The 26,738-nt window shown below is 42.3% G+C and overlaps 1 protein-coding gene and 1 long non-coding RNA gene across 4 annotated transcripts in view; one reads left to right on the forward strand and one right to left on the reverse strand.

The window, feature by feature from the left end:
* Positions 1 to 12,233, reverse strand: part of ITGB8 (integrin subunit beta 8) — a 96,300-nt gene extending 84,067 nt beyond the window's left edge. The window contains exon 1 of one of the 3 annotated variants that reach the window (XM_014581219.3): positions 11,325 to 12,230. In XM_014581219.3, coding sequence (XP_014436705.1) covers positions 11,325 to 11,451 — 127 coding nt within the window. In that variant the 5' untranslated portion in view covers positions 11,452 to 12,230. Of the gene's footprint in view, positions 1 to 11,324 lie in introns of all 3 variants that reach the window. The other 2 variants (XM_006138342.4, XM_075922240.1) reach the window with 2 other exon arrangements.
* The window catches only part of LOC142827324 (uncharacterized), a 51,297-nt gene continuing 36,028 nt past the window's right edge, over positions 11,470 to 26,738 (forward strand). Inside the window, exon 1 of the long non-coding RNA XR_012902009.1 lies at positions 11,470 to 11,607. This is a non-coding gene — a long non-coding RNA (uncharacterized LOC142827324). The remainder of the gene's footprint in view (positions 11,608 to 26,738) is intronic.

Here is a 26,738-nt window from a genome sequence, read left to right on the forward strand (position 1 = left end):
AAGTTGAACCATGAGGCTAGTCTCATGACGACTGTAGTGGCTGTGGATCTTGTAGCCATGTCCACAGTATCAAGAGCTGCCTGCAGAGCTGTTCTAAATATTGTGTGGCCTTTGCAATCACTGCCTTAAATTGCTGTTTATTTGCCTCTGGTATATTGTCAATAAAGGTGTTAAACTGGGAATAGTTATTAAAATCGTATTTGCTGAGTAATGCCACATTGTCCGCTACTCTAAATTGTAGGGTGGAAGAGGTATATACTTTCCTCCCAAATAGGTCTAGTCTCTTGCTATCTCTATCGGCCGGGGTAGAACGAGGATGCTGTTGCTTATTCTTCTGGTAGGCTGCTTCCACCACCAAGAAGTTGAGGGGTGGGTGGATAAAGAGGAATTCAGAGCCCTTGGGAGGGGCATAATACTTCCTATCTGCCCATTTACATATGGGCAGAATGGTGGCCAGAGTCTGCCAAACCATCTTTGCAGGGACCATGATCATTGGAATTATGGGTAGAGCAAGTTTTTACGATGGGGCTGTTTGGAGGATGTTGGTGAGTTCATGTTGAGTCTCTGTAACTTCTTCCATGGCAATGTTAAGGTCGGCTGCCACTCTTAAAAAGGTCTTGAAATGTAGTAAAATCATCCACTGCCATTGATGGTGGTGGTATCACTGCCCCATTGGAGGACGATGAGGAGTTCGTATCAGGAGATATACCTGGTCCTGACTGCTGAGACTGTAGTTCCTGCAACCCCTCTTCTATTCGTTGTGGTGATGGAGACTGTGGTGATGGGGAGGGAGCAGGTTGTATGTTACACTTCTTAGTATGCATCTTGCTATGGTTGTAGGCCCATCGGCTCCAGTATTGCCAATGCATCAAATATGACATGGGTGGTGGCAGCAATGGATGTGGTCCCTATGGTGAAATAGTCCTGCCTGGTGGGAGTCTCAAATTGGCATGAGCAGATAGTACAGAGACCTCAGTGCCAGGTGACATCTGGGGTGAGAAAATTATGCTCCCAAAATTATGCTCCCATCGTCACTAGACAGTTCAGTAGGCAACATGCAGTATTTCAATATCACTGTACTGGGTGAAGTATTGGTATCAAGAAAAGGAGAATTGAATGTAGAAGAGACAAGTAAGTCCCTCTGATGCAGGTACCTCAGTGCCAGGAAAGATAGTGCTATTGTTGTCTGCACTGTAGCCAGTACCGATGCTGGTACTGTCTCGTCATTGCTGGTGCCAATGTTTGCATTGGTGCTATGGTGCATCCAGTGCCGACTGATGCTACAATGGTGCCAGCATCCAGTATGGATGGTTGCTGCGGTGCCTTGCTGATAGTCCTCTCTACCAACATGGTGGCGTTGTGATTGCTTGGTACTGGGTTGGTTCCTGAGTTATGTGTGGCAGGCATACTCAGGCCTCGGCACAGGTTCTGGGTGCACCATGCTTGTTAGTATTGTGGTCAGTACCGGAGATGCCCAGCACATCATATGTACTCAGACATAGTGTCATTTCAGCCCTCAATGCCAGTTTTCTACTTGTGAGCCATTTGGGTGACTGAGCCTTTTGAGGCATGGATAAGGTGTGTTTTCTGGGAGACTTTTTTCCTTTATCAGTTCAGGAGGTTGCAGCCAGCTCAGTACCTGGGTCAGAAGCTGGGTGTTGGAATTTCTCCAGCGTGATCGTTTTAAAGAAGAAATCCCTATTTCTGCGGGTTCGTGCTTTCAGTTTGGTGCAATGGTGGCAATTCTGCAGGACATGAGATTTCCCCAGGCATCATAGAGTGCCTGTCAGACACAGCCAAACAAGCAACAACTATGTTGTGGTAAGGCACCACATATGTATGTGGTTTGAAAGGAAATCAGTCAAATGGCTGGAAGGAAGGCTGCCATGACAAAGGGTTTTGAGCACAGAATGTAAAACAAAAGGTGAAAAAAATTGGAGAGTCTCACAATTGAGCTAAAAATATGGAGGACCTTCAGATGGGATGAGAATGTTAAAAGGAGACACCTCCTCTCCTTTAGGGACAGAAAATTAAACATATCTATGGAATTCAATACTATCAGTTTAGGACTCAAGAAGAATCTTAACTGGTTAAAGCACTACAAAGACCATTTCCCTTCTCTTGATATCCACATTTCCTCATCAACTGCTGTAAATGAGCCACTTCCACCCTGACTTGATTAACAGATTTAGACAAGTACCCTCTTTCTATTCTTGTCCTTATATATTCCCCTGCCTCTGTAAACTCCACTCCAATTCATCTGATGAGGTGGGTTTTACCCATGAAAGCTTATGCTCTAATAAATGATAGTCTCTAATGCTACGTCTGTACTGTAGCCTTCTTGTGGAGAAGCATATGCAAATGAAGCGTGGCATGGAATATCGCCATATTTCATTTGCATAGGTAATAAGCAGCCATTTTTGCACGAGGCTTTTGTGCAAAAATTAGCAGTGTAGACGGCTCCTTTTTCTACAAAAAACCCCTCATGAGCAAGAGCCGTTCTTTCTCATATTTTGAGGAAGAACGGTTCTTGTGTAAGAGGGTGTTTTTGTGCAAAAAGGAGCCATCTACACGGCTCGTTTTTCTGCAAACCCTCTTGCTCAAAAACGTCTGCTCATTACTAATGCAAATGAAGCGCAGCAATATTCCCTGCTGTGCTTCATTTGCATATGCTTTTCCGCAAGAAGACTACAATATAGACATAGCCTAAGGTACAACAGGACTCCTTGTTGTTATTACAGCTACACCTCTGAGACATAAATACTAAAACATAACATGCAGCTATACTGATGCAAAAGGTACAAAAAGAACATGCCAAAAAATTTCGGTATTTTAAATTTTTAACTCCAATCCTACAAGGCAATAAGCAATCTTAACTCCCAAAGAAATCAAGGGGAACAAAGACTAGTTTGAAAATTTGAAAAAAATTATTCTTTGAACAGCACATCTCAACCTGGGGGTCCAAGATTCCCTAGGGGGCTGCGAGCAGGTTTCAGGGGGTCTGCCAAAATAAACCAGAGAGCTTTGTTGATGTTAAAGACACTCAGAGGCTCAGGACAAAAAGCTCAAGCCACTTAGCTTTGCGGGACTGCTTGTAGTGTGCGGCCACCGGCAATTGCCCTTCTTGCTACCTCCTAATGCCAGCCCTGTCTTTTAATCCAATATATATGTTAGGGATGTTAACTTCCGGGTAGTTGTGTAAATGTGTAACCACTGGACATTTTAGCAGTTACATGTTTACATGCCTGAGGGCAAGAGGTGGTGGGAGCCAGTACTTGCAGGGAACGTGCTTAAAAGCCAGTTCCCCTCATGTACCAGTTCCCTCCTACCGCCACATCACCGTGTTGCTGGCTCTCTATGAGAGGCAACAGTGGCTGGCGGGCGGGGGGCAGGTGGCTCTGCAGGAGCCAGTGCTCATGGGGAGCCAGCTTTTAAGGCAGCTCCCCTGCAAGCACCGGCTGCCTACAACTCATACTGCTGCCTCTGTGGGAGGCAAGGGGGCAAGTGGCTCAATGGATCTGGCACGTGTGGACAGCCAGCTTAAAAGCCAACTCCCCATGCATGCCGGCTCCTGCCTACTGCTCCGCACTGCTGCTTCTGTGTGAGGCAGCAAGGAGGGGAGAGGGCAGGCAGCTCTTAAAAGCCTTCTCCCTGCGGGTATCAGCTCCCACCTCCCCCTCCTTGCTGCCTTTGATACAGAGGCAGCAGGGGCGGGAGAGTGTGTGTAGTTGATAGGATGAACTGATAAGTCCAAGCTTATTGGTTAATCATGTAGTCGACTACACACTGACATCCGTACTGTATATGCAGAAAAACAGTTGTGGGACAGCTAGGATATGGAGTTTTTATAGCAGGGGGGAGTGGCTGAGAAAGAGAAAAGTTGAGAATACCTGCCCTAGAACACCCTGCTGCCTGCAGTCAGGGCATATTCCTTACAAAAGATGCTAATTAAAGAAAATTAAAAAGGGGGAAACTGCATAGTCTCCAGTTCTTTTAATAGTTATAAATTACTGTTAGTCATTATCGTTGCAAATTACCGGTAATAGCAGGTAGAAATTACTTCAGACTCATAACAATGAAGCAATGGAAAATGCAGAAACATAAGAAGAGAATGTTCAATTATGAACATTGCAAATACTTGAGCTTAGGCAAATACAGAACTTATTTCTGCTAGAAGTTGTTTTCTTGGCAGTTTTCTGATGCTGTAAATTCCTATCCTCCTGAAACACTTAACATTTTGCTCAAGGCATTATTCTTGTTCTGCCATTAGAACAAGAGGGAATCCTGAATGGCTGGCAAGGAGTTTACTTTTCTTCTCGAAAGGTTCCATTACAATGGACAGTACACTAATTCATTAGAGCTGTTCTTCCTTTTCAAAACACTGCATAAAATAGCTAAGTCCGTTTACATTAACAATCAAGTTCAATATTGAACTGCCAGAAATGGAATGATTTTAATTAATGCCATTCAAGCAGCTTAGAACAGAATAATGAGGCGTATTCTCTTTTGTTCATCATAATTTACTCTATTCTAAGCAGATGGGAAAGAGGCATTGAGTCTTTTCATGAGGTCAGAGAAAAAAGCAGAAGTTCGGAAAAGGGTTTTGACTTTAGAATTGACTGGGAAGAGAGAGATATAATTTGGAATGCAGACTCTTAGATGCTAAAAGTTTGATAAGAGTCCATTTAAAAATCATTTTTCTCCTCTAGTATTTTATTTTCAAAGCATTAGGTTTGATAAGCCAGCTTTACTTTAAATCGTCTGGACTACCAGGCTCCAGTATAAGCTCAGGGAATTTTCCATACAAAGGGCTTCTGATTTTAAGGTTTAACCAAAAACGATAAAACACTCTCTTAATAAACAAAAAGATAAATAACCCACTCTGAAATTGGCATTTATCCAATTAAGAGCAGAAATAGTTACTCTGTGCTGCCTTCACTGCTTTCCAGTGCACTTTGTTTATTAAGGTGAGATGTAAGCTCCCTGTATTGTATCTAAGAGGTTATCTACTTGGAGGACATGATTTCTAAAGCACACTAACCTGTAATGCATACATTTATGCCCATAGATCCTGCTGGTGCACACGACAGGTTCCATAGTGTGCTTTAACATAATGCTGTAACAGTAGAGTAATACAGTATAGTACACATATATATACCAAGGGAAAGACTCCCAAACACCTCAGGTTGTGGATTCAAAAATTACTAAAATACAACTCTCTATTTGTTTCCTGTGAACTGGGCACTTCTTCACCCACTTAGGAGAGACTCCATCACCACCCACCTGATTAGCAAAATGACCACAGCTAGGCTTTTGTTTCTACTGGTGGTACGCATTTGTACAGTACGGGTTGGTGCCTTAGAAATGTTAAAATGTGAAGTTTTTTGTCAATGTGTAACTGCAGAAATTTTTAGTGGTTACATATTTACCCATAGGGTCCCCGACCCGACCTGGTGCTTGCAGTGAGTTGTCTTACAAGCTGGCTCCCCATGTGCACTGGCTCCCACCTGCACTCTACCCCTCCACACTGCTGCCTCCTGCAGGCAGCAGGCAGCTTTACAGGAACTGGTGCTCACCTACCCCTCACCCCCATGCTGCTGCCTCTGTATCAGAGACTGCAGTATGGCGGGGGGAGGAGGGAGAGGAAGGAGGAGAGCAGTAGGCTTCCCAAGATCTGCTGCGTACTGAGAGCCAGCTTCTAAGCCAGCTTCTTCTGAATACTGACTCCCCACTTCCTCTCCCCACTCTGCATGTAACTATGAGGAATAACCAATGAGCCCAGGCTCATCAGTTAGCTGTGTACACATTCACATTCCCAGTGCACATACAAATGTATTCTGCACATGAACGGAGAAATCCATATATGTATGGAAAAGATTAGAGGGAACTTTGCCCTCCAATGAAATCAGTCCCTCCTCCCCCTGAAAAAACAGAAGCCATATTTATATACCACTATTAAGGATATTATATGGTTTTTCACAAGTACTTTGGAAATATAGTTCAGTGTGAATTATCTCCTGAGTGACATAGTTACCAGATCCACTCAATGTTGCTTGGATAAGTTGAACCTCTCTTGTCTGGCACCCTCAGGACCTGACCAGTGCCAAACCAAAGAATTTGCCAAACAACAAGAGGTCAATATTGTCCAGCAGCATTACCAATATTTCCACTGCTTACTGGGCTATTAAAAGACATTTAGAGGTAAATTAGAGCTAAACTACACCATAGAACGCTAAAAGCCAGGACTGGTAGCTGTAAACAAACTTTATGGGACTGTATGAAATTTGGCCACACTCATGATAAGTGGACATCTGGCTAACTAAAACCATGCTGGACCATGGATGTTGCAGGACCATGGAGTACTGAACTAGAGTGGTTCAACCTATAGTTCTTTACATCCAGTGCACTCATAAAATTACACTCAGAGCATAAGATATACAGCAGTCACAATATTTATATAAATTATATAATCTTAATATAAAATAATAATGCTAGCATGTATCAGCTTTTCATCATGCAATAATATCCCTATGTTTGTGATCTCAGTTATTTTTCTGCACTGAGAGTTTAACGGTCAAGAACGGAAATAAGTTTCCATTCATTACAATGGAGTTACAATTGACTATGTTAATGATTAATTTGGCCTCATGACTATAGTCTCAAAAAATGCTAGCAGCCATCAAATAAGAAATATTTTCAGCTTATGCAATCTAATTATACTGTCATAAGCTTCCTACCTAACAGTGATCAAAACCTGATAATTATAGTATTTTAAGGGATTACTCATATTTTGATTTTTAATGTTAAGGTTATATTGTTGGTGGCTTTATGTTTTGCTATACTTGTGCTTATTTCTGGTACTGAAATGGTTTCATCTTCAGGAGCTGTCTTTGTGATAGGTGTTTCTAACATTCTTATCTTCTCTTTTTAGGGAATGTTTGTAAAATATTTCAAGTACTCGTGCTCTTTGTTAATTCACAAGCAGATTATAACATTCACTTATTTCATATGTTAGTTGTCTTTGTTAAATGGCTGACCAGGTCAGGGTTTATTTGATGCAGATTTTCTTAACTCTGTTAAACATTACGATAAAGAGCAAACAGCAATATTTTACTGTTGCTCTGGATTGGATGTTTGACATGGATTATATTTGAATGAAAAGAGCCATCCATTTCAGATCTTTGATTGGTAGAATATGATTATCATTTCTAATAGAGGCCATGAGACTGCAATTGAACATGTTTGCAGCAATTACTCCAAAGAAGCTTAAGGAGCAGAAAAGCAACTGCTGTCCTTTGGACACCTGTAAGGGGACTCCTGGTCAGTACATCCCTAACTTCCATTCATTGCTCCTTTCTGCTACAGCATATTGGTTATATGCAGACAATCTCATCAATGGTGCATAAGGTGTACAGAGAGCCCCCTTCAATGGACATACTGCTCAGAACCTGTCCCAAACTAGAACAAATTTATGAGACTTCTATAGTGTAGAGCACTGCACCTGGGTCCTCCTCATAGGGGCTAATTTCCTTCATCATGGACAAGCAACAGAAAGAACATAAGAACAAGAAGATAATGCATTTGTAGTCCAGGCGAAGTGGGTACCTTGAAAAGCAAACTGTTTCAGCAATTCATGTCTTTGGTAAAAGATATTTACCAGGCATATTAAGAAGGAAATAATGAGTGGGTGAGCAGAAAAAAAAAAGAACTACATGTTTAAGAGTAATTTTTTCTCACTTAGGCTTGCTTCTCTAAGGAGGAGAAGTCTCTTCCAAAAAGGATTACCCAAGCAAGCTTGAGGAACATTAAAAAAGAAATTTTTCTTCTTGCAGGATTGTTTTCATTTAAGACTCAGGAAAAAAGCAGAGCTTTCTGAATACTGAGTATTCTATACAATACAGCTTTCACTGACTCCTCAATGGAAATGAGCCAACAAGCAAAAGAAATCAACAGGCAGGCCTGCCCACATGCTTTAACTCACTACCAAAATACACTATTTGTTTCAATTTTTATCTTAGAGGCATTTCCCAGCCTCCTCCTTTTAAAATACATTTCCTTCATGGGAGGTTTGAATATTTTCCCCCAATACCATAGAGAAGTAACACATTAACGAAGTAGGAAACACTTGATAGTAAAACAAACATGACAATGAGATGTGCTAAGACTGGCAAAATAATAAAGGAGCAGCAGAGAAAAAACATGAGCATTATATTTGGAGTTAGAAATTGTTCTATTGGGTGAGACCAATAGACATCTGCCCATGCTATGACCACAGGATCTTCCACTCTCCTATCCCTCCCAACCAGACCCTTCTCCTCCACATAAAACTTGAAATAAAGAGAATATAAACTCAAATAATTAAAAGTTTTGTCAACTCTGGAGAGGCAGCTGTGGAACTGTTAACATAGGTCTTCCAAAATTCTGGCTCCAGATGAGAGATAAAGATTCCACAACACCCAATGCCTGTGTAAGTGGTCAGGGGAAAGCTTGCTTACTTAAGGTTTACACAGGGATCAGAATCTTGTTATTTCTAAGGTTCCAAAGTATATGAACCAAAGTATATGAACTTCGACAAATGTAAAAGCTTATTTTGAGCCACCTCTGGGATTTAAATCCACAGTCTCCTATTAATCTTTAGCAACTATTCCTCAGAATTTAGCTCTTTGAAAAGGTTCATATGTGTACATAACTAACAAAAACTGTAGAATTATTGTTCTATATAGTTGTCAACAAGATGAGTTAATTAATGCTGTGCCTCTATAGAAGTCAATAGCACTAGCTAGCTCAGGGGTTCCCAGCCTTTTTCGGTCCCCATACTCTCTTGGCTTTTAGTAAACCTTCCCGTACCCTCTATTCAATATGAAAGGAAATAAATTCTATACTCTAGAATCCACAACTTTTTTCACTAACACTACTACTTTTGGAATATTTCAGTTAGGATAATCTAGTTATTTACCAAATATTCCCCATACCCTCTTGACAAGCTTCTCGTACCCCCTCGGGGTATGCGTACCACAGGTTGGGAACCCCTGAGCTAGCTGATTAACATGGCCCAGTATAGCAATGTCTTCTATTTATCTTGATGTTCCATTCAGTGGTTTACTAAATTAGGAGGTATTTGTTTTTTAGTATTTAAGATTAGGATCTGTGTAAATGGCTACTTGGCAAATTTCATTTTGCGAAAGTTTCATTCTCATGTCAGGTATTTATTTTATTTGGCTTAACTGAACTGTAATTTCCTTTGGTAAAAGTTTCTGAACAAGAGATCCTTTGTCAGTGGCAGAAAAACTAATCTTTTATCTGTGCTTAGAGGTCATTTAGTGAGACGTGCAACTTTACAGTAGTTTCTCAGATTTTATTTTGTGTTCCAACCTTAATCCAAATGAAAGATCAAATTGTACTTTCATTTACACACACATGCAACTAACTTCCCATGTCACAGACTTCCATGGGTATAAGTGAAGATAGAATCTATTTTTAATGCAACTGTTAAGTAGAATTACATGTAACAGTTAAATAGAATAAAATAATATATTGGTATCAACAATACATAATTTAAAACAGAATTTCACTCATTCTTGTTGACATATTAGTCGTGGATCTGCATGCAAACATGTTTATTTTTCTCTTTCACGGGTGCAGATCAGCAAAAACACAGATCTGAATTGTGGCCTCTGGTGTTGCTTCCGTACACCAGCTCCACAAACATACAAAAGTCACAAACCAAAGTGGCTCCTTATGGAGGATACCTCAATTGGAATAGGGGGTATAGGAGGATGGAAGCAAGAACTTTGATCTTCTATCACACCTGGCACAGGGGCACACCAGGGAAGGAGCAAAGAGGCATGACTGCTCCAATTATTCTGTACTGCTATATGTTTCTCGAATGGGCTGTTGCAGCAGAATGAGAGGGAAGAGATGTGAAGTATTCAATAGTACAAAAATGGCTTAGTCACTCTAGCCACTCCCTCAAAGACAGCCTATATTGAACTCAGTCCAATCGCAGGTCAAAACACAAGGGCCAATGTGCTCATTCATTTAGTATAGAAGATACCAAATACAGGATGTCATTGCTTCGTAAGAAACTTGATATTAAACTGTTTTCTCAGTGACATTTAGTTTGGTTCATTGTTAATTCAAAAATAAAGCCAAAACCAAAAACACAACCACAAAACCAAAAAACCCCACCCCATAAAAATTAACTGAAGTTATTCCATATTATGTCATTTAATAGTACTGAGTACATCTTATTGAATTAGACATTAGCTTGTTACATATGCAACAATTAATAAAGGATAAGAACTATTGCCATCATAAATCTTATTTTATAAGGCTACAATTTGGACATTTTAATTAACTCCAAGCTGAAACTTGGCATACAATTCCAATACGTAACAGTACATTTTAGTCTACCAAATTACTAAAATTAGTTAAACCTGTTTCTAGTGCAGAAGGTTAAAAAGAGAAGGGGGGGCATTCATTTCATGACTAAATTTCTTTATGAATTTAGAACTATTTGCATGGATGGCTTCAGTATGCACAAACCCCTACTGAACTCAATGGATATGTCAATGCATATCAGTGTCCCATGGCCTGCACTTTTGGGCTCACACTTGTTTGTAATATCACCTGTATATTACATGTAATGGAATTTAAGTTTTCAATTTGTCTCTCAACATTAATATTGTCTTTTCTTTTCTTTTTAGAAGATGGGCAGGTTAGGAGGGGAGGAGACAATTACCTTTACTTTGATCAGATGTTGCCCCACACTGAGCTAAAGACAATTAATGAATTTAATGTTTTTATTCCAACTATAAACTGTACCTTTGCGCCACCATTAGTACTGCAAAGATCTCTATTACCCATCCTAAAAACAGCACATTGGAATAACACACTAGTGCAAAGAGAGTGTGACACCATGAAATTATGTGAATTACTTTCACCCCCTTAATTGTATGGGTTGCTCTCCCAGGAACGCTGAAGTTCTTTTTTTATAGACAGTCGATTCAAGGACAGGGCCAGACAGTAGGTAAAATAGGCCAGCTGCACCTGACCTCAAGAGAGGCGGCGTTGCAGGGGCATACCGGGGAAGGCACTTGCAGGCATCCCCGACCTGTGTGTCAACCTATCGCTGTCAAGCGCTAGGCTCCCAAGACTTACGGCTCCTAAGCGGCGAGCAGTTTCTTATCAGTCAGGAGCGCTGCGCCTTTCAGGCGCCACTTTCTCCAAACGTGCCCGGCAGCCGCTCACCTGCCACTGCGCCCCATTCAACCCACTCGCGAGCGCGCAAGACACGCGAAGGCAGACAAAGCACGGCAACTTACGGCGCTGGCACAGCCCCGGCACAGCGGCGAGCACACGGGCTGCCCGCAGCACGGGGCCTGGCCCTCGCTGGCATTTCTGCAGAGAGACGATTCCAGCAGTCAGAAAAGCCAGGAGTGGGATCCACATAATGCGAAGCAGACGGCACCTCTCCCTGTCCTGGCGGCCAAGTCTCGGCTGAGCGGCTCGCTCGCTCTCAGCCCCGCCGTGGCCTCGGGTGGCTGCGGGGGAGGCGAGGCAGCTGCGGCGGCAGCGGGCGGAGGAGGAGGGGCGCGCCCTGCGCAGGTAGGAGGCACAGCAGGGGCAGCGCGCGGCGCCGCATGTCAGGGGGAGCGCAGGGACCCCCGAGCGCCGCGCAAAGCCACTTGGCGGCGGCAGGCGGCGGGTCCTTTCCGCGCAGGGACGGCGGGTGCCTCCATCCGCCCCCGGCCCGGCTCACAAAGGGCTTTTGTCTCCCTCTGCCCGGAGGCGGCGGCGGGCACTTGGCGCAGCCCCAGAACCAAGAGCGAAGCAGCTGCCCCCCGGGCCGGGCCCGCCAGGTGGCTCTGCCGGGGGAGGGTCAGTGGCCCGGGGCTGCCCCTCCCCGGGAGCAGGGAGGCTCCGCGGCGGGCGCTGGGGCTGCCGGTGCCGCTCGCCCCCCGCCGGCGCGCGGCGTGTCCGGCTCGCAGGGTCCCGCGTTGCTAGGAGACCACCAGCGGCAGGGGCAGCTGCGAGCTCGTCCGGCTGCGGGGCGCGGAGCTCCGGGGCGGCGCGCGGGGCGGGGCGACAAGTCTCCGCCCCCCCGCCCTGTTCCCTTTGTTGTGCTGGGCCGCGGAACCCGCCTGCGGTGCTGCCTCGCTCCAGCCCAGCTCCTCAGCCTCCCGGAGCCCAGCGCCAGCATCCATCCCTCTGCGCCTCCGCCCCTCGCCCCCAGCGCGGCACCTTCCCTCAGACAGCCACGCTGCACCTCCTCCCCTCGGCGCCCCTCTCATCCCCCCCCGCTCCCTCGCTCCCCGGTCCCACTCCCAGCATGGCATCTTCCCTCCCTCGGCCACTCTGGCCCTCACCTCTCGGCGCTCCCGCCCCCATGGCACCTCGTCTCCCGGCACTTCCCCCTCTCCGCCTCCCTGCACTGTCCGCACAACTGCATCGTCCCTCCAGTCCTCTGCACGTCCTCGAGTGCACCGTCCCCACCACGGCACCTTCCCCTCACCTCCCTCTGTGCCAGTCCCTCTGCACCGCCTAGCTTCTTCCCCCTGCACCCATCCCTGTGGCACCGCCTCCTTCTTCACCCCTGCACGCTCTTACTCCCCACTCTCATCCCTGTGGCACCTCCTCTCCCACCTGCGCCCATCCTTACGTCACCACTCCTCACCCTGGTGCTCTTTGTGGCCCTATCTGGAGTCCTTTATCCCATGTCTACCCCCTCTTGCCCATATCCAGGACACATCACCACCTTTGCACCCCATCCCCAGGGCACCTTCCATCCCCTTCATGTTCCAGGGATGCAGGGATTCATGTTCCATCCTCTACAGTTCCAGGATCCTCCTAGCCTCCCGTCTGTGCAAACATGGGGAGAGGACAGTACACCTCAGTCAGATCCTGCAGCTAGGGCAGATCTGGCAGCATTGTGGGAACCATGTTACTCTGGCTCCCACCAATGTGAAGCATGAAGCCTGATCAGGGTATTTGTGCAGAATGTTGTTATTTTCCCTTGCACACATGCATTTTCTCAACCCCTCCCACCTTTGAATAATTCTCTGCTCTCTCCCACATCCCACCACAGGTGCTGCCCAGTTCTAGCTCCCAGTTCACCACCACTTGATTGCCTAGCGCCCTCTTCTCCTAAGATACCCTGTCCCCGTTGGTAGTGCCTGTGACTCCATGACAGTGATCGCCAACCTTTTTAAGCACAAGATCACTTTTTTGAGATTAAGTGCAATCCACGATCTACCTCAAACCCAAATACCCCTGCCCCACCTCCTTCATGCCCTTTCCTTGAGGCCCCGCTCCTGCTCATTCCTTCCTCCCTCACTCCCCCATTCTTCCTCCCTTTCACTAGTCTGGGGCAGAGGGTTGGGGTGCAAGCTCTGGTCTTAGGTCAAGGGATTTGGAATGCGAGGGGCTCTGTGCTGAGCCTGGGGCAGGAAGTTGGGGGGGCAGAAGGGCGTTCAGGGTACAAACTCTGTAAGGGAGTTTGGATGGGGGGGACTCAGGGTTAGGACAGGGGCTTGGGGTGCACGAGGGGGTTTATGACTGGGGCAGGGGTTCAGGATGTAGGCTCCAGCTGGACACTACTTACCACAGGTGGTGCAGTGGGGCTAAGGCAGGCTCACCTCTGTGCTGGCCCTGCACTACTCTCAAAAGCAGCCAGCAAATTCCATCCCAAGTCCTGTTGTGCCCCCCTCCATTCTGTGGAGATAAACCACAGGATGGGAGAGGGAACACCCTGACATTAGTGCCCCCTTCTTTTCCTTCCCTGCTCTGCCCAGCAAGTGGGGGATGGGGGAGGGGCAGCTCCAAGGCAAAGGGCAGGAGGTGCACAGCAGTGCGGGGACGGGCAGCTGAAGTGCCAGCGTTTGATAGCCTCTTGGACAAACCAGTCAAAATCACCTGCCAGAGGCTCCAAGATCTACCAGTAGATCCCAATTTACTGGTTGGTGACCACTGCTCTATGGGAATACCCTGGCCCCCTTCCATGCCGCTCTGTTAGTTTTCTTTTAATACTTATTTTATCCCCTTCTATCACCCCTCTTAGGCAATCTTCTATTCTGGGTTTCCACCCCCTCACAAAGTAGGAGTGTTCAAAGGAGTGTTCAAAGGTTAACACTACTCCTGAGTGAGTTAGTAAGTGAATGGAAAGTACCTTGCTTTCAAGCAAAAGCTAGGAAACTCCCTCCTTATCCCCAGGTGCATTTTGTCACTTCAAATCTTCTTAAGAGTTAGAATAATTAACAATTTATTAAATCATTTATTTGGGGCTCAGTTTCCAAAAGACTATGTGCTACCTTGTTTATAGCTGAGACCACCAGCATCTAATTAGCCATGTGTGAAGTTAGATATCCATGAAAACTTTACAAGCTATCTGCAGATACACATACATATCTGTACAACTTGTTCTTTATCAGTCAAAAGTTCAAGGGTTCTGAATACTGTCATGTTCCTTCAATTTCTGTTTTTCTTGATTAATTAGATTGTAGCTCATTAGGGGTAGAGAATGTCTTTTACTTTGTATTTTTAAATGGTGTCCAGCACAATTAGACCCCAGTCATCTAAACACAACTTTAATACAAATTAATAATTTAAAAATTTACCATCATACTTAAGCTTCCATTACTGTTGAACTGGCATCAGTGCACATGTAGGCATGATACTCATCCAGAAATTGTATCAAAGTTTGTCTTTGTGGATAAGTATAGAATTAATAACTCATTCAAATGTAACTAAGACATAATTCTAGACAAAGTAATACCTAACAATACTTTTACATCTAATACCCTTAACAATGTGCAGTGTACTAAGCCTCACAACAATACTGGATATCTTATTATCCACATTTTAGAAACTGGAAAAAATAAAGCTTAAGTTAAATCGCTTGCCCAAGATTCTGGAGGAATTCTGGGGCAGACATGGAAATGGAACTAATCTCTCCACTGCCAGACAGGTGTTTTAAAATATTACACCATTATTCTGTTTCCCTTCCTAAAATTAATTTTGGGTATCAGACCTCAACCTGTGAAAGCCCTAATGTGGGATGCAAACTTACCTGTAAATAATGGGAATAAAAATTATTCATTCAAGGAGCTTAGTGCTGTGGGATTCATTTGTTTGGCATAAATCCAGTTTCTGAATTTATAATTCTACAATTCCAGTTTTTAATGTAAATACTGTAAAACAATAAAAGTGAAGGTTTATATGAACCTATGTAAATTAGACTGAAATGAGAGACATTTGTGAAGCATATTGGGAACACCCTAAACTTGGTTCACTTCTATCTATAATATTTAAATCATTGTGTCAAGACAATCCAAACGCATCTGGAATATTTTAATTAGTCTGCAAAACCTGAGAACATCCTGCAATGGCATCCTGATTACAGATGACCTGCGTGATCAAAAATCTGTTAAAAATTGTCTGAGTGGCTAATATCTTTCTGACTGTAGCCTTGGAGTTTTATATACAAAGAAAAGCTTGTTTTCTACTTTAAAGCAAATATTATGTCAGAAAGTTGTATTAGAAGGGAATATAACTTAGCAATTTTATTTGTTTAAGGATATCTCACAGAATTTTCACTCTTTCACTTTCTATCACAGCACTGGCTATGAACTCTAACACTATTTAGTTGTGGAAGGCCTTACATATCACTCCCCCATCAGTAACTGGAATATGTGAGTGGTACAGCCCACTAGTAATTTCATTTGTCAGTTTCTTTTTTGAGTAAAATAATGAAATACTCACTTGTGCACAACTATAAAGACTATATTTACCACCTTAAAAACAAAATTTCTAAAAGGGGAGGTGAGTGGGTGGGTGAGAACCATATATGATGGTCTCTGCAGACAAGGACAATTACAGTGTAAGAACTCTTCATCAGGGGATTCTTACTCTAGGGCCATGTCTACTCTACAGATAAGATTGAAGTAGCTGTAATCAATCTCCCAGGGTTCAAATTAGTGGGTCTAGTGAAGACACACTAATTTGAATTGAGAGGGCGCTCCCATCAATACTGATAGTCCTACTTCTGCAAGAAGTAAGGGAAGTTGAAGCAAGAGTGTGCTGCCTTTGACTTTCCACAGTATAGACAGTGCCAAAATATGAGTTAAGATACTTCAATTTAAGCTATGGAATTAACGGAGCTAAAGTTGCGTATCTTAATTCGAACTTATCACCTAGCGTAGACCAGGGCTAAGGGTTAGGTAGCATGAGGAATAGCAGTACTACTCACTAGACCAGACAATGATGAAGATACAGGGTGATGATAAACAAACAACATATTTGATTGAATCAACAAAAGGATCAGGTACCTCCAACAGTGTGAAAACTAAATCCAAAGAGCTTCAAGGATGCATCCCATAAAAAGAAAAAAAGTTCTTAAAAGCAAAAGCACAGGACTTCCCAACAGAAACAAAAGCACCAGGGCAGGGAGAAAGTTTGAACCCCTCTACTTTGGAGATTGGCCTTTGAGCTTTTCATAATTGGAGCCCTACAAACCTGCAGATATATGCTTTATATCCACAGATGCAGATTTTGAGGATTGTGGATCAAATGGGGATAAACAATTTGTATCTGGGCAGATCTTTTTTTCAGTGGCATAGCTAAGACAGGAAAACTGAGTGCACACTGATCTTTGCATGAAAGAACAGGCAACAATGGCCTCCCACTCCTCACTCCAGCCAACCGTTATTGCTCAGCATGCAAGAGAATACGAAGCTGCCCAGGGCACATAGTCTGCAGGGCACATCCATGGGGCAGAGGGGACCCACCAGGGTTCAAGCTCTGTTTGCTACTCCCAACACCAGCTTGGTGTTTGTTGACACAGCCTGCCATTTCCCTCTCCTGATGGCACTGTGCGCTGCCCTAGTCTCTGGTCCCACTGGTACCACTCAGCCTTGCTAACAAGTGGCACACCCCTCACTTGGAACAACTAACGCATTCCCAGCCTATGGATTCAGGGCTGTGGGTAGGCCTAGATGCTAAGTGAAAGGACTGCAGCCCACCCATGGCTAGTGTTCCTTGAAAGGTGAGCACTTGGGTGACCACCCAGGAGAGATTCAAATGCCACCCAGCTGATTAACAGAGTGTCCATAGCCAGCAGCATGTATTTCTGCAGGTGGTGCACAGCTGCACATAAGTTGGTGCACATAATAACATTTATTCCACACATAGGTAGAAAAAATTAGAGGACACTTTCCCTATGATTATGTCCATTTTCTATTTAAAATCAAAGCAGGATTTGCTCCAGAAAAAGAATACAAACTATGTCTATCTGTATCTGATCAGAATTAAAACATTTGTAAGCATGATATTGAAAACTGTTTTACATTGGATAACAGGAACCTTTTTGTGACCTTTAAGTATATAGGTAATTCATCACATTAGTGAAAAATAAAAATACAGCTGTCTTTTTAGCAATAAGATCTGAGGAACTAGTCTCAGAAGAAACAAAGCTGGATAGACCACAAAGACCTTTAATCTAAGATAAAAAGCAAATAATCTTTTATTGTCAACATAACATATAGGTGAGCTGGTCTGGTTTCGAGCCATGAATTTGTCAGTGCTCAATGGATGCCTACAACTCTGTCAAGAGCTGACAAATACCAGTAGCACAGTTCTCTTTTGGGATTTATGTTAGCCAAATACCTAATGGGGCTAAAAACCATGTCTGAAATTAAGTCAGTCCCGAGACTCAACATGCATCTATTGAATATCAAGTCAGTCTCTGGTACAGAATATATAATAGGAAAAATATTACATTTCATATGCTCATGGCTTTCAAATACAAAATGGTAGAAACAAGTAAAAGTAATATATTTTAATGTACTCAAGAGCAACTGATCTACACATATGCAATGCATTGCTTTGGAAAAATAGTTTGGATTTATTTCAACTATGAATAATTAGGTTTTCATATATAATTTCAAATATTATGAGAAGTTACACAATATAATTTCAATATATGTTTACTTCACCCTCAATTAAAAAAGACAACTTCTGATATAACTAAGCTAAGTTAATTCTAAGTTTTATTGTGTTTCTCCACATCTCCTTTTTCTATGAGACCTCACTGGCTACATCTGGACAGCAGAGCTATTTCAGGGTATTAGAAGTATCCTGAAATAGCTATTCCGCATTTTTAAACACACCCTTTATTTTGAAATAAATAAATTTCAAAATAATGGGTGTGCTATTCCGGCATCCCTGTTCCACAAGGATTAAGGGATTTGTCAGAATAGTACTTTATTTCACAATTTGGCACTGTGTAGACACCTGTTATGAATTATTACCTTAAAGTTTATTATCTTTTTAGCAATTAGTTTTACATTTTAGGCTTTCTGTTGCTTCCTTTGACGTTAATCTGAACAGGTCCTTGTCTTTTGCATACAACTGTACAGAGGAGCTGTTACATGCAATGATACTTATTTTAGATTTTAATCCTATATTTGAATTTAAAAGGCATCTATTTTAAGTCCATTACATCAAACAGTACAAAAAAATCAGTATTTTAACTTGTTTTCTTGCTCCATAATGTGCAAAAGCTGGACTATTCAAACTCAAAAGCTCATCTCACAGAAAAGAGATACCTGCTGCTTCTGTAGAAAACAGGACTTCACTACTGACTGACAAACCTTATCTCCTGACCCACAAGGATGTATGCAAGTTGAAACTTGTAGTTCTCTGCTTATTAAGACCAACTACATGACAAAGGATGAACCTCTCCAGTCTGGCATCCTCAGGACCTGACCTGTAAAGACCAGAGAATTTGCCAAACCACAGGAGGTCAATATTTTCTAGCAGCATTACTAACTTTTCCACTGCTTCCGGGACTCTTAAAAGACATTTAGGGGTAAATTACAGCTAATAACAGCACAGAACACTGAGGGTGCATTTACATTGCATTAATATTTCAAAAGAACTAGTGTTATTTTGAAATAACAAGAGTGGCTACACATCCATTCCATTATTTTGAAATAATTTCTAAATAACAGATGGCTTATTCCAAAGTCTGTAAACCTCATTCTATGAGGAATAATACTTATTCCGAAATAGCTATTTCAAAATAAGAGGGCAGTGTCTACACTGCACCCTTTTTCCGGAAAAGGGATGCAGATTAGACACATCGGAATAGCAAAATCCATGGGGAATTTAAATATCCCCCGCGGTTTTTGCATTAACATGGCTGCCACTTTTTTCGGCTTGGGGATAAGCCGGAGAAAAGCGCCAGTCTAGACGTGATTCTCCGGAAAATAAGCCCTTTTCCGGAGGATCTCTTATTCCTACTCTGAAGCTCTCCCACTGACATAGCTCTGCCCACACTCGCGTTTAGGTTGATGTAACTTACATCTCTCAGGAGACTGTCAATTATTCACACCCCTGAGGAACATAATGTATACTGACATAAGCTGTTGTGTGTACATAGCCTATGTTCTTGACTTCACTTAGTATATGTATTTGTTATGCAGGAGACAGATTTAACAGTAACTTACCTGTCCTTACTTCTCAGTACAATGGAATTTGGTAAGTTGCATTTGTGAGTGATCTTGTTGCATTTATTTTGATTTAAATATAACATGAAAGAACTCCTCTCCTGGGTTCTAAGTATCAGGACTACTACTTTAAAATAAAGTAAAATTACAACATCTTTATGAACATCCGAAGAGCATGTTTCTTCCCTCTATTCTATACATACATCAATCAATCAATCAATCAAATTCCATGAATGTATATTGCAAATCAGAATCGTGCACTCTTCACACCCGCCTAAAAATACACAAACATCATTTCAACCTGCCTCACATGGGCTTTGCAGTGTGTCTAAATGCATAGGAAAAATGGGCTATTAATTCTCATCTCCTTTGTATTCAAAACTACTTTCCCTATTCAGCTTCCCTCTTTGCTTTCTCTATTTATTTTACTCTCCTTTCCACTGTTTTCTTCCCAATAATTTCAACCAAACACCTTGATTATTCTTCCAAATCTATAACAATATGGAGTCAGTTTTAACACAGGAAAGAAAGGAGTATCTGAAGGGATGAGTGATTGACAGACAAAATAAGTTATCATGCTACATTCATGACATTTGGTGAACTCAGTTATGAGCTGACAAGTACAAGTTAAAAACCCAAAAGCAAACTTTAATTGTTGACTTTTCCATTAGAGGTCACCAAGAGGTCATTAGTCAGTCTGATGTGAGGCATTTCAACTATTCAAGTGCTGTTCAGAGTTGCAATCTTTGAAATTTGGTGTGTTCATTATCTCTGAAATATGTTCTCTGACCTAATCCATAAAACTGCTATTCTCTCCTCCTGCAAACCCCGTCTCAGGATTCACTAAGGCCATGACAACAACAGACAGTCAGATAACAATTAACGGCCAGGAAGAGGGATAGTGGAGTCCAGCAATTGAGGAACATTTGTAGAAACTTATGTAATTATTTAAAGTGCATATATATATACATTAGGTATATTTTATTGCCTCCCTGTACTCCCTGCCCCACCACATGCTGCTATCTCTTTGGGGTAAGAACAACATTTACAGACGTGTGTGCAGCACATAGCACAACAAAATCCCAATTTTAAAATAAAAACAATAACTCATTATGCATAAGTCTTCTTTCACACAAGTCCAAGGGCAAATAAAGTGTTTTTTAAAAGAATGTGTTTCTTATTCATGCTATCGGACAGTTAAGTCAAAGGTAGAGTTATGGCTGTTGTTCAAGCAATGTATATGTTAACTTGTAGAACTTGTTGCCACAAGATCATAAAAAAAAAACAAACAGGCAGGTGAAAGGGACCAGCTAGGGATGCACTGTCCCCCCATCCTGTACTGCCCCAGCCCCAGGCCTTCAACTTCCCAGACACCCTTTAGGGAGGGAAGGGGGTAAAGCTCCCCCCAATTTATATGGACACTTTGCTGGCTGTTCCCCTTTGTCATGGAGTGAGGGAAAAGTGGACAGTTTGCTGCATTCTTCATTCTGTTTGGGGAGCACAGGGGTGAGATGAACCTGGACCTCCCCAGCTGGGGGACATGCACCCCTCCCCTGGCTGTGCCCAGTGAAGCTGCAGTGGCCATGAAGAGGCGCTTCTCACTCGGATGGGGTAGTCCTCTCCCCCCAGGCAGTCTGCTTACAGCCCCACCTCAGAGCAATGATTTAAATGAAGCATATACATTTTCATTTTATTTTCTGAAAAACCAAAAATGCATTGAATTAAGGACCCGAGCAATGCTGGGTGAATCTTGTAACAGCATATAGAGGAGATAAACTTTCAAGTTCCAGAACAAAAACCAACCATTCACTATTTGGAGTTAGGGGAAAATAACTCCTCAAGTATATTATTGCATAATTGTTCATTATCATGCTTTAATACCTTTCTCAGATGCATCTGGTACAGGTCACTAGTGGAGACAGAATACTGTATTACATGGACAGTGGGTTTAACGCCATATAGCAATTCCTCTGTTCCTAATTTCATTCTCCTGTGTGGGAGAGAGGTTTCTAGTCACAGCTGAAGTGCTCATTAATACTTTAACACAGAGAGAATTTTGGGATCAATTGTGGGGACATGCTTAATCTTAGTCTATTTGTGTATACATGATAAAAGCCTGCCCCAATGGATCATGATCGTGATGTAGTGAAGTGACTTAAATATTTCCATGATCCCGAGAGCAATGCTGACAGTGGTTTTGCACTCTTGGTAGGCTCATCTAAGGTGGCAAGGTTGAAGATAAGGTTCCAGATGAACAGTAACCTGCACCCCGCAAGTCCTCAATGGCAGTGCAGGCAAATGAAGAGATAATTTGTCTCAATAATCATGAAAGCAGATGAAGGCTGCAACAGGATGGCAGTCTCCAATCACTTTTGTTCTCTTGCCATTGGATAATGATTCTCAAGGAATTTTTGGACACTGGGGTAAAATGTGACTCCTTGTTAAAAGACATTTTCCAAAATTTGTTGCTAATCTACAGTTGCACCACAACAAAGTGTCCACAATGGACATCAGAAATGGATCGAAAATGGAGGATCTCTTCTTAATCAACACAGGAGTCAAGAAAGACTGTGTCATTGTTCCAACAGTCTTTTCCATTTTCCTTGCTGACATCCTCCTTCTAATTACTGACAAGTTCCCCTCTGGATCTGGCATCCTATACAGAATGAACACCAAGTTCTTCAAACTCAATCACCTCCAAATCTAGACAGAGACTATTACTACATCATTCACTAATCTCCAATATGTGGACAACTGTGCTCTGTTCTTCAATTAGAAAGAAGATCTTAAAAATTCCCAGCATCTTCTCTGAAGCCTACAACCAACTAGGCCTCATACTCAACACCAAGAAAACTAAAGTGCTCTGCCAACAGGTTCCAAACAGGTTCTGAACAACCAGGATTCTGCTTTTACAATCCAGATAAAAAAAGAGAACCTGGAAAATATCAATCAATCCTCTTACCTTGACAGCTATCTGTCGCAGGCAGCCAACACTGATGAGGAGATTATGCTCTGCCTCCAGTGCACCGGTGCAGCTTTTGGATACTTGAGTAAATGTTATTTCTGCTCTCCTATACAGGGTTGAAATCTGGATTATGTATAATGACATCTCAAGACTCTTAAACAATAACATCAACAGTGCCTGTGCAAGATCTTCTGAATCAAGTGGGATGACCGATACAGACACATCAGTGCTCTGTGCCAAGCCAAAACTTCACTCTTTGACATTACCACCATTTACCACCAACTCTGCTGGATTGGTCATGTTCTTCGATTGTCAGATAATTGACTCCGCAAGCAGGATATGGTCTTATAACTGAGCCATGGCCAATGGATGGTGAGAGTGCAAAAAAATCACTTCAAAAACACCCTCAAAGCCAACATGACGAAGTGCAACATCAACATAAACCCAAGGAAAACCCAAGCCCTCAACCAATTATAGTGGTGAAGGACACTGTGATAAGGACCCAGTATTTCAAGACGCAGCAAAGACAACAGGAAAAGAAGAAACAAGAAAGGAAGAAAGAATGTGCTGCAGTCTGACTCAACAATAGAGATTGCCCCCATCCCTTCCACCAGGAAATATATGTGCCAACTGTAATAAGATCTGTGGATTTTTGATCGGTCTCATTAGCCACCTGCGAGTCCATCAGCAATAATCTATTATTCATGGAAGACAATCATCCTCAAACTCTGAAGGATTGCCAACAACTACATGGGTAAAAGCATATAGCTACTTGGAACTCAGGAGCTAACTCCTCAATTCTGTATCTCAAACTGAAAGTATCTTGAGCAATATGGTGCGATCTAAACAACTGATAAAGTACATTAGAATTCTTTGTTGAAAGATATGACCAACAAGCAATTTCTAGCTGGAGTAATAGAATGGAGAAATTTGGGGCACAAGTAGAAGTAAACCAAGAGGATGTATATTTCTTAAAGATGTGGTATGATAGAAACAGCAATTATGGATTTAGTTCAGAAATAATGGAATGAGATTTTATGGCCTGTGTTGTATAGGACTCTGGACTCAATTATCCCTTCTGTCCCCTCGCCTCAAAAAAAATATGAATCTTTTAAACTTCTGTTCTATGAAAAATGAAATTTGTTATCCTCATGTGAATGCTGGATTGTATGAGGTGGATATGGTTAAAAACACAGGAATTCTGGAGTTTAATGATCATCATGCTACACAAAGTACTGAGAAGGAATACCTGAGGAGGGGAGGAAACATAACATAAGACAGGACAGGTGCTGTTCCTATGGGAGCCTGAGCTTTCTTCCTTAGAAAAACATGGGGTACAACACATGGCTGGAGGTACATAGGGCCTGTCTGGGTAACTGAGAAGTCAATCAGCATTATAATATGGAAAATATATGATCGTAAGATGTACTTTATACATAACAATGAAAATAGAGAAATAAATTGCCATGTTTGATCAGGATATAAGGATAATTTATAACCTGTTCATTCATTCTGAGAAGAGGTAAAGATTTTTGGAAGATATTAAGGAAAACATTATCTTAATTTTTTTTCAACTTGTAGGTTTAGACACTTTCCTTGTTATATGGAGCGCAGGTAAGAGGAGAACACAATAACTACGTTTTTTGTTCTTTGTAATTAACTATCTAAGGATAAGAGAGGGTAATATGTTGTAATCACCAGAGCTTGAAAATGAATAGCTATGCATTCATAGCAATGCAAACTGAAGGATTTTCATTTTTACAACAGGGGATTAAAGTGGTGATGTCAGTCAGTCTGTTCCCACAAGTGGGTGAAAGCCACCAGTTCTCTGTGGAGTCATGATTTATTTCTTAGTACAAAATTATTTCCAGATGGTCAATCCACTTCCTCATGAGAGCACGAGAGGTGTCATTCCTGGAGGAGGAAAGGGTAAACCAAAAATAAAGAATTTGTCTCTGTAGAGAAGCAAAGTAGATTTGGGTTTATGAATCAGGATTAGCTTCACAACCAATATTATTCTAGACAGAGCCTGCAGTGGTTGACAGAAAAAGAGGTCTTCATTATCCAACAATTCTTTTAACCTAAGACCTTCTCTTCTCTTCTCTTCTCTTCTCTTCTCTTCTCTTCTCTTCTCTTCTCTTCTCTTCTCTTCTTTCTTTCTTTCTTTCTTTCTTTCTTTCTTTCTTTCTTTCTTTCTTTCTTTCTTTCTTTCTTTCTTTCTTTCTTTCTTTCTTTCTTAACCGTGCATTACAAAAGGAAAAACTATATAGCACTTTAAAGACTAACAAGATGGTTTAATAGGTGATGAGCTTTCGTGGGCCAAGAGCTTTAATTCTGTAAGGGAGAGTATAACTTTTATGAGCTGCATATTTGAAAAGGTTTGTCTGGGGGTGTGTTTGTTTCTCTATATGTCTGTCTTGTTTTTTCAAGAATTCCTCCTAAACAATAAGAGCTGGACCACTAAATTTGGTATACATCTTCTACCTATCGTAACTTAAAGCAAGGTAAAGGTTTGGTTGTGTCAGGAAAATGGGATGGCTTCTCAGAAAACCATACAGAAAAAAGACAGAATCACTAGGTAGGTGAAAGGGGCTGACTAGGGTGCACCACCAACCCCCAGCTGCCCTTTAGGGAGGGCAGTTGGGCCGAAACTCCCCCACCATTTGTGCCCCTTTATTCTCATTTGTCATGGAGCAAGGGGAACATGTACAGTTTTCTGCATTCCTCACTCTGGCTAGGGAACACGGGGCAGATGAACCTGGACCTGTCCCAGCTGGGGGGCATGCATCCCTACATTGGCTGTGCCTGTTATAGCAGAAGCAACTATAGAGAGGTGCTTCTCACCTGGCTCCAAGCTGCTGTGGCTAGAGAGAACTGGAGTAGTCTTTTCTCCTTGGGGCAGCCTGTGTACTGAACCCTCATCCCCAGCCTCTCCCCTCCCCCGAGCAATGATTTAAATGAAGAAAAACAAAAATTAATTGAGTGAAGGACCTGAGCAATGCTAGGTAAATCTTCTAGTTATAAACTATTAATTCAGTGGTTCTCATACTATCACTCTGTGGATAATATTATGGGCAGATCCCCGCAGGGACCTCCTTTCCAGCATCCCAGCTCCCCATTCAAAATTCTGAAGAGATCTATGAATGACTGGTGATCAAAGGACCTCCGTAAGAGATTCATTGTATTAGGTTATCCAACCTAGAGATATCTATACATTTGACTATACTAGCTGAATAATAATTGTAGCATTGCCCTAAACCATTTTTAAAGTTCTTCTTAGAGTATGCACAGTGTGCCTCAGGTGGCATGTTACCAAGAGTCATCACTGAATTTGGTCCACTGGTTGGATCTTTAGCTTCTCCAGCACAGTCTGAGTACTGACAGGAGCATGACATGAACACTGATCTATGCTCACCTTTTATAAGTTACCTACATGTATACAATTCCACCATGTAAAACTGATTTTTTATTGAAGTGTTATCTTAATTTGTAATAGATTTCAGATACCTCTGTGGTTGGCAGGTATTATCCCCTTACTATAGATGGGAAAAATGAGGAAAAGTGAGGTTAAGTGGATTATTCAGAGTTACCAAGTGAGTTAGCATCAGAGTGGAGTCGGGAGTTCTGCAGGCAAGTGCACAAGGGGATTGTAGATATCAACCTGCCTTCTGTGAACTTCTGGAATGCTTTGCATTCCAGAGGACACAGAGAGAGAGCAGTCCCTGATCTGTGGGGAGTGTAAGGACTATAACTGTGCCTGGCAGCTGTAAGGAACAGCATTTGTTTCATAAGATTCCTCTGCAAAGGTGAATTCTGGCACTCTTACTTGTGAAGAAGATGTTATACTGCATATTGGCCTCCTCTTTTGCAATTTTGCCCTCAATTAGCTCAAGAACCCTCTATTGCTTAAAGACTTGAGGTTTGTTTGTTTTTCACTAACTCCAGGTGGATGGACCAGAAATTTGTTCCAATTTTTAGATCTGTTATGGCAAATCCAGAGGAAGTGCAGATGGGAAGAGTCCCTCTTTTTGGAGGGCTGTGAGATGCATAAAAGATTTGTTTTGTTTTGTTCTGTTTTCATATCAGTTTTGCCCCTCTAAACCTATTGAAGCTATAGTGACCTTAGCTGTTGCTTGTAAAAATAGCAGGTAAACATTTTCCAGTGTGATTTTTAGGTTGATGGTGTCCCTTTCAAGCAAATTATGAAACCTTTAGGTGGCAGCCAAGGGCTACAATTTGAACTCCTAGATTTATTCTTGTGTGCGGTT

Source organism: Pelodiscus sinensis, chromosome 2 (genome assembly GCF_049634645.1).
Source record: "Pelodiscus sinensis isolate JC-2024 chromosome 2, ASM4963464v1, whole genome shotgun sequence".
NCBI lineage: Eukaryota > Metazoa > Chordata > Testudines > Trionychidae > Pelodiscus > Pelodiscus sinensis.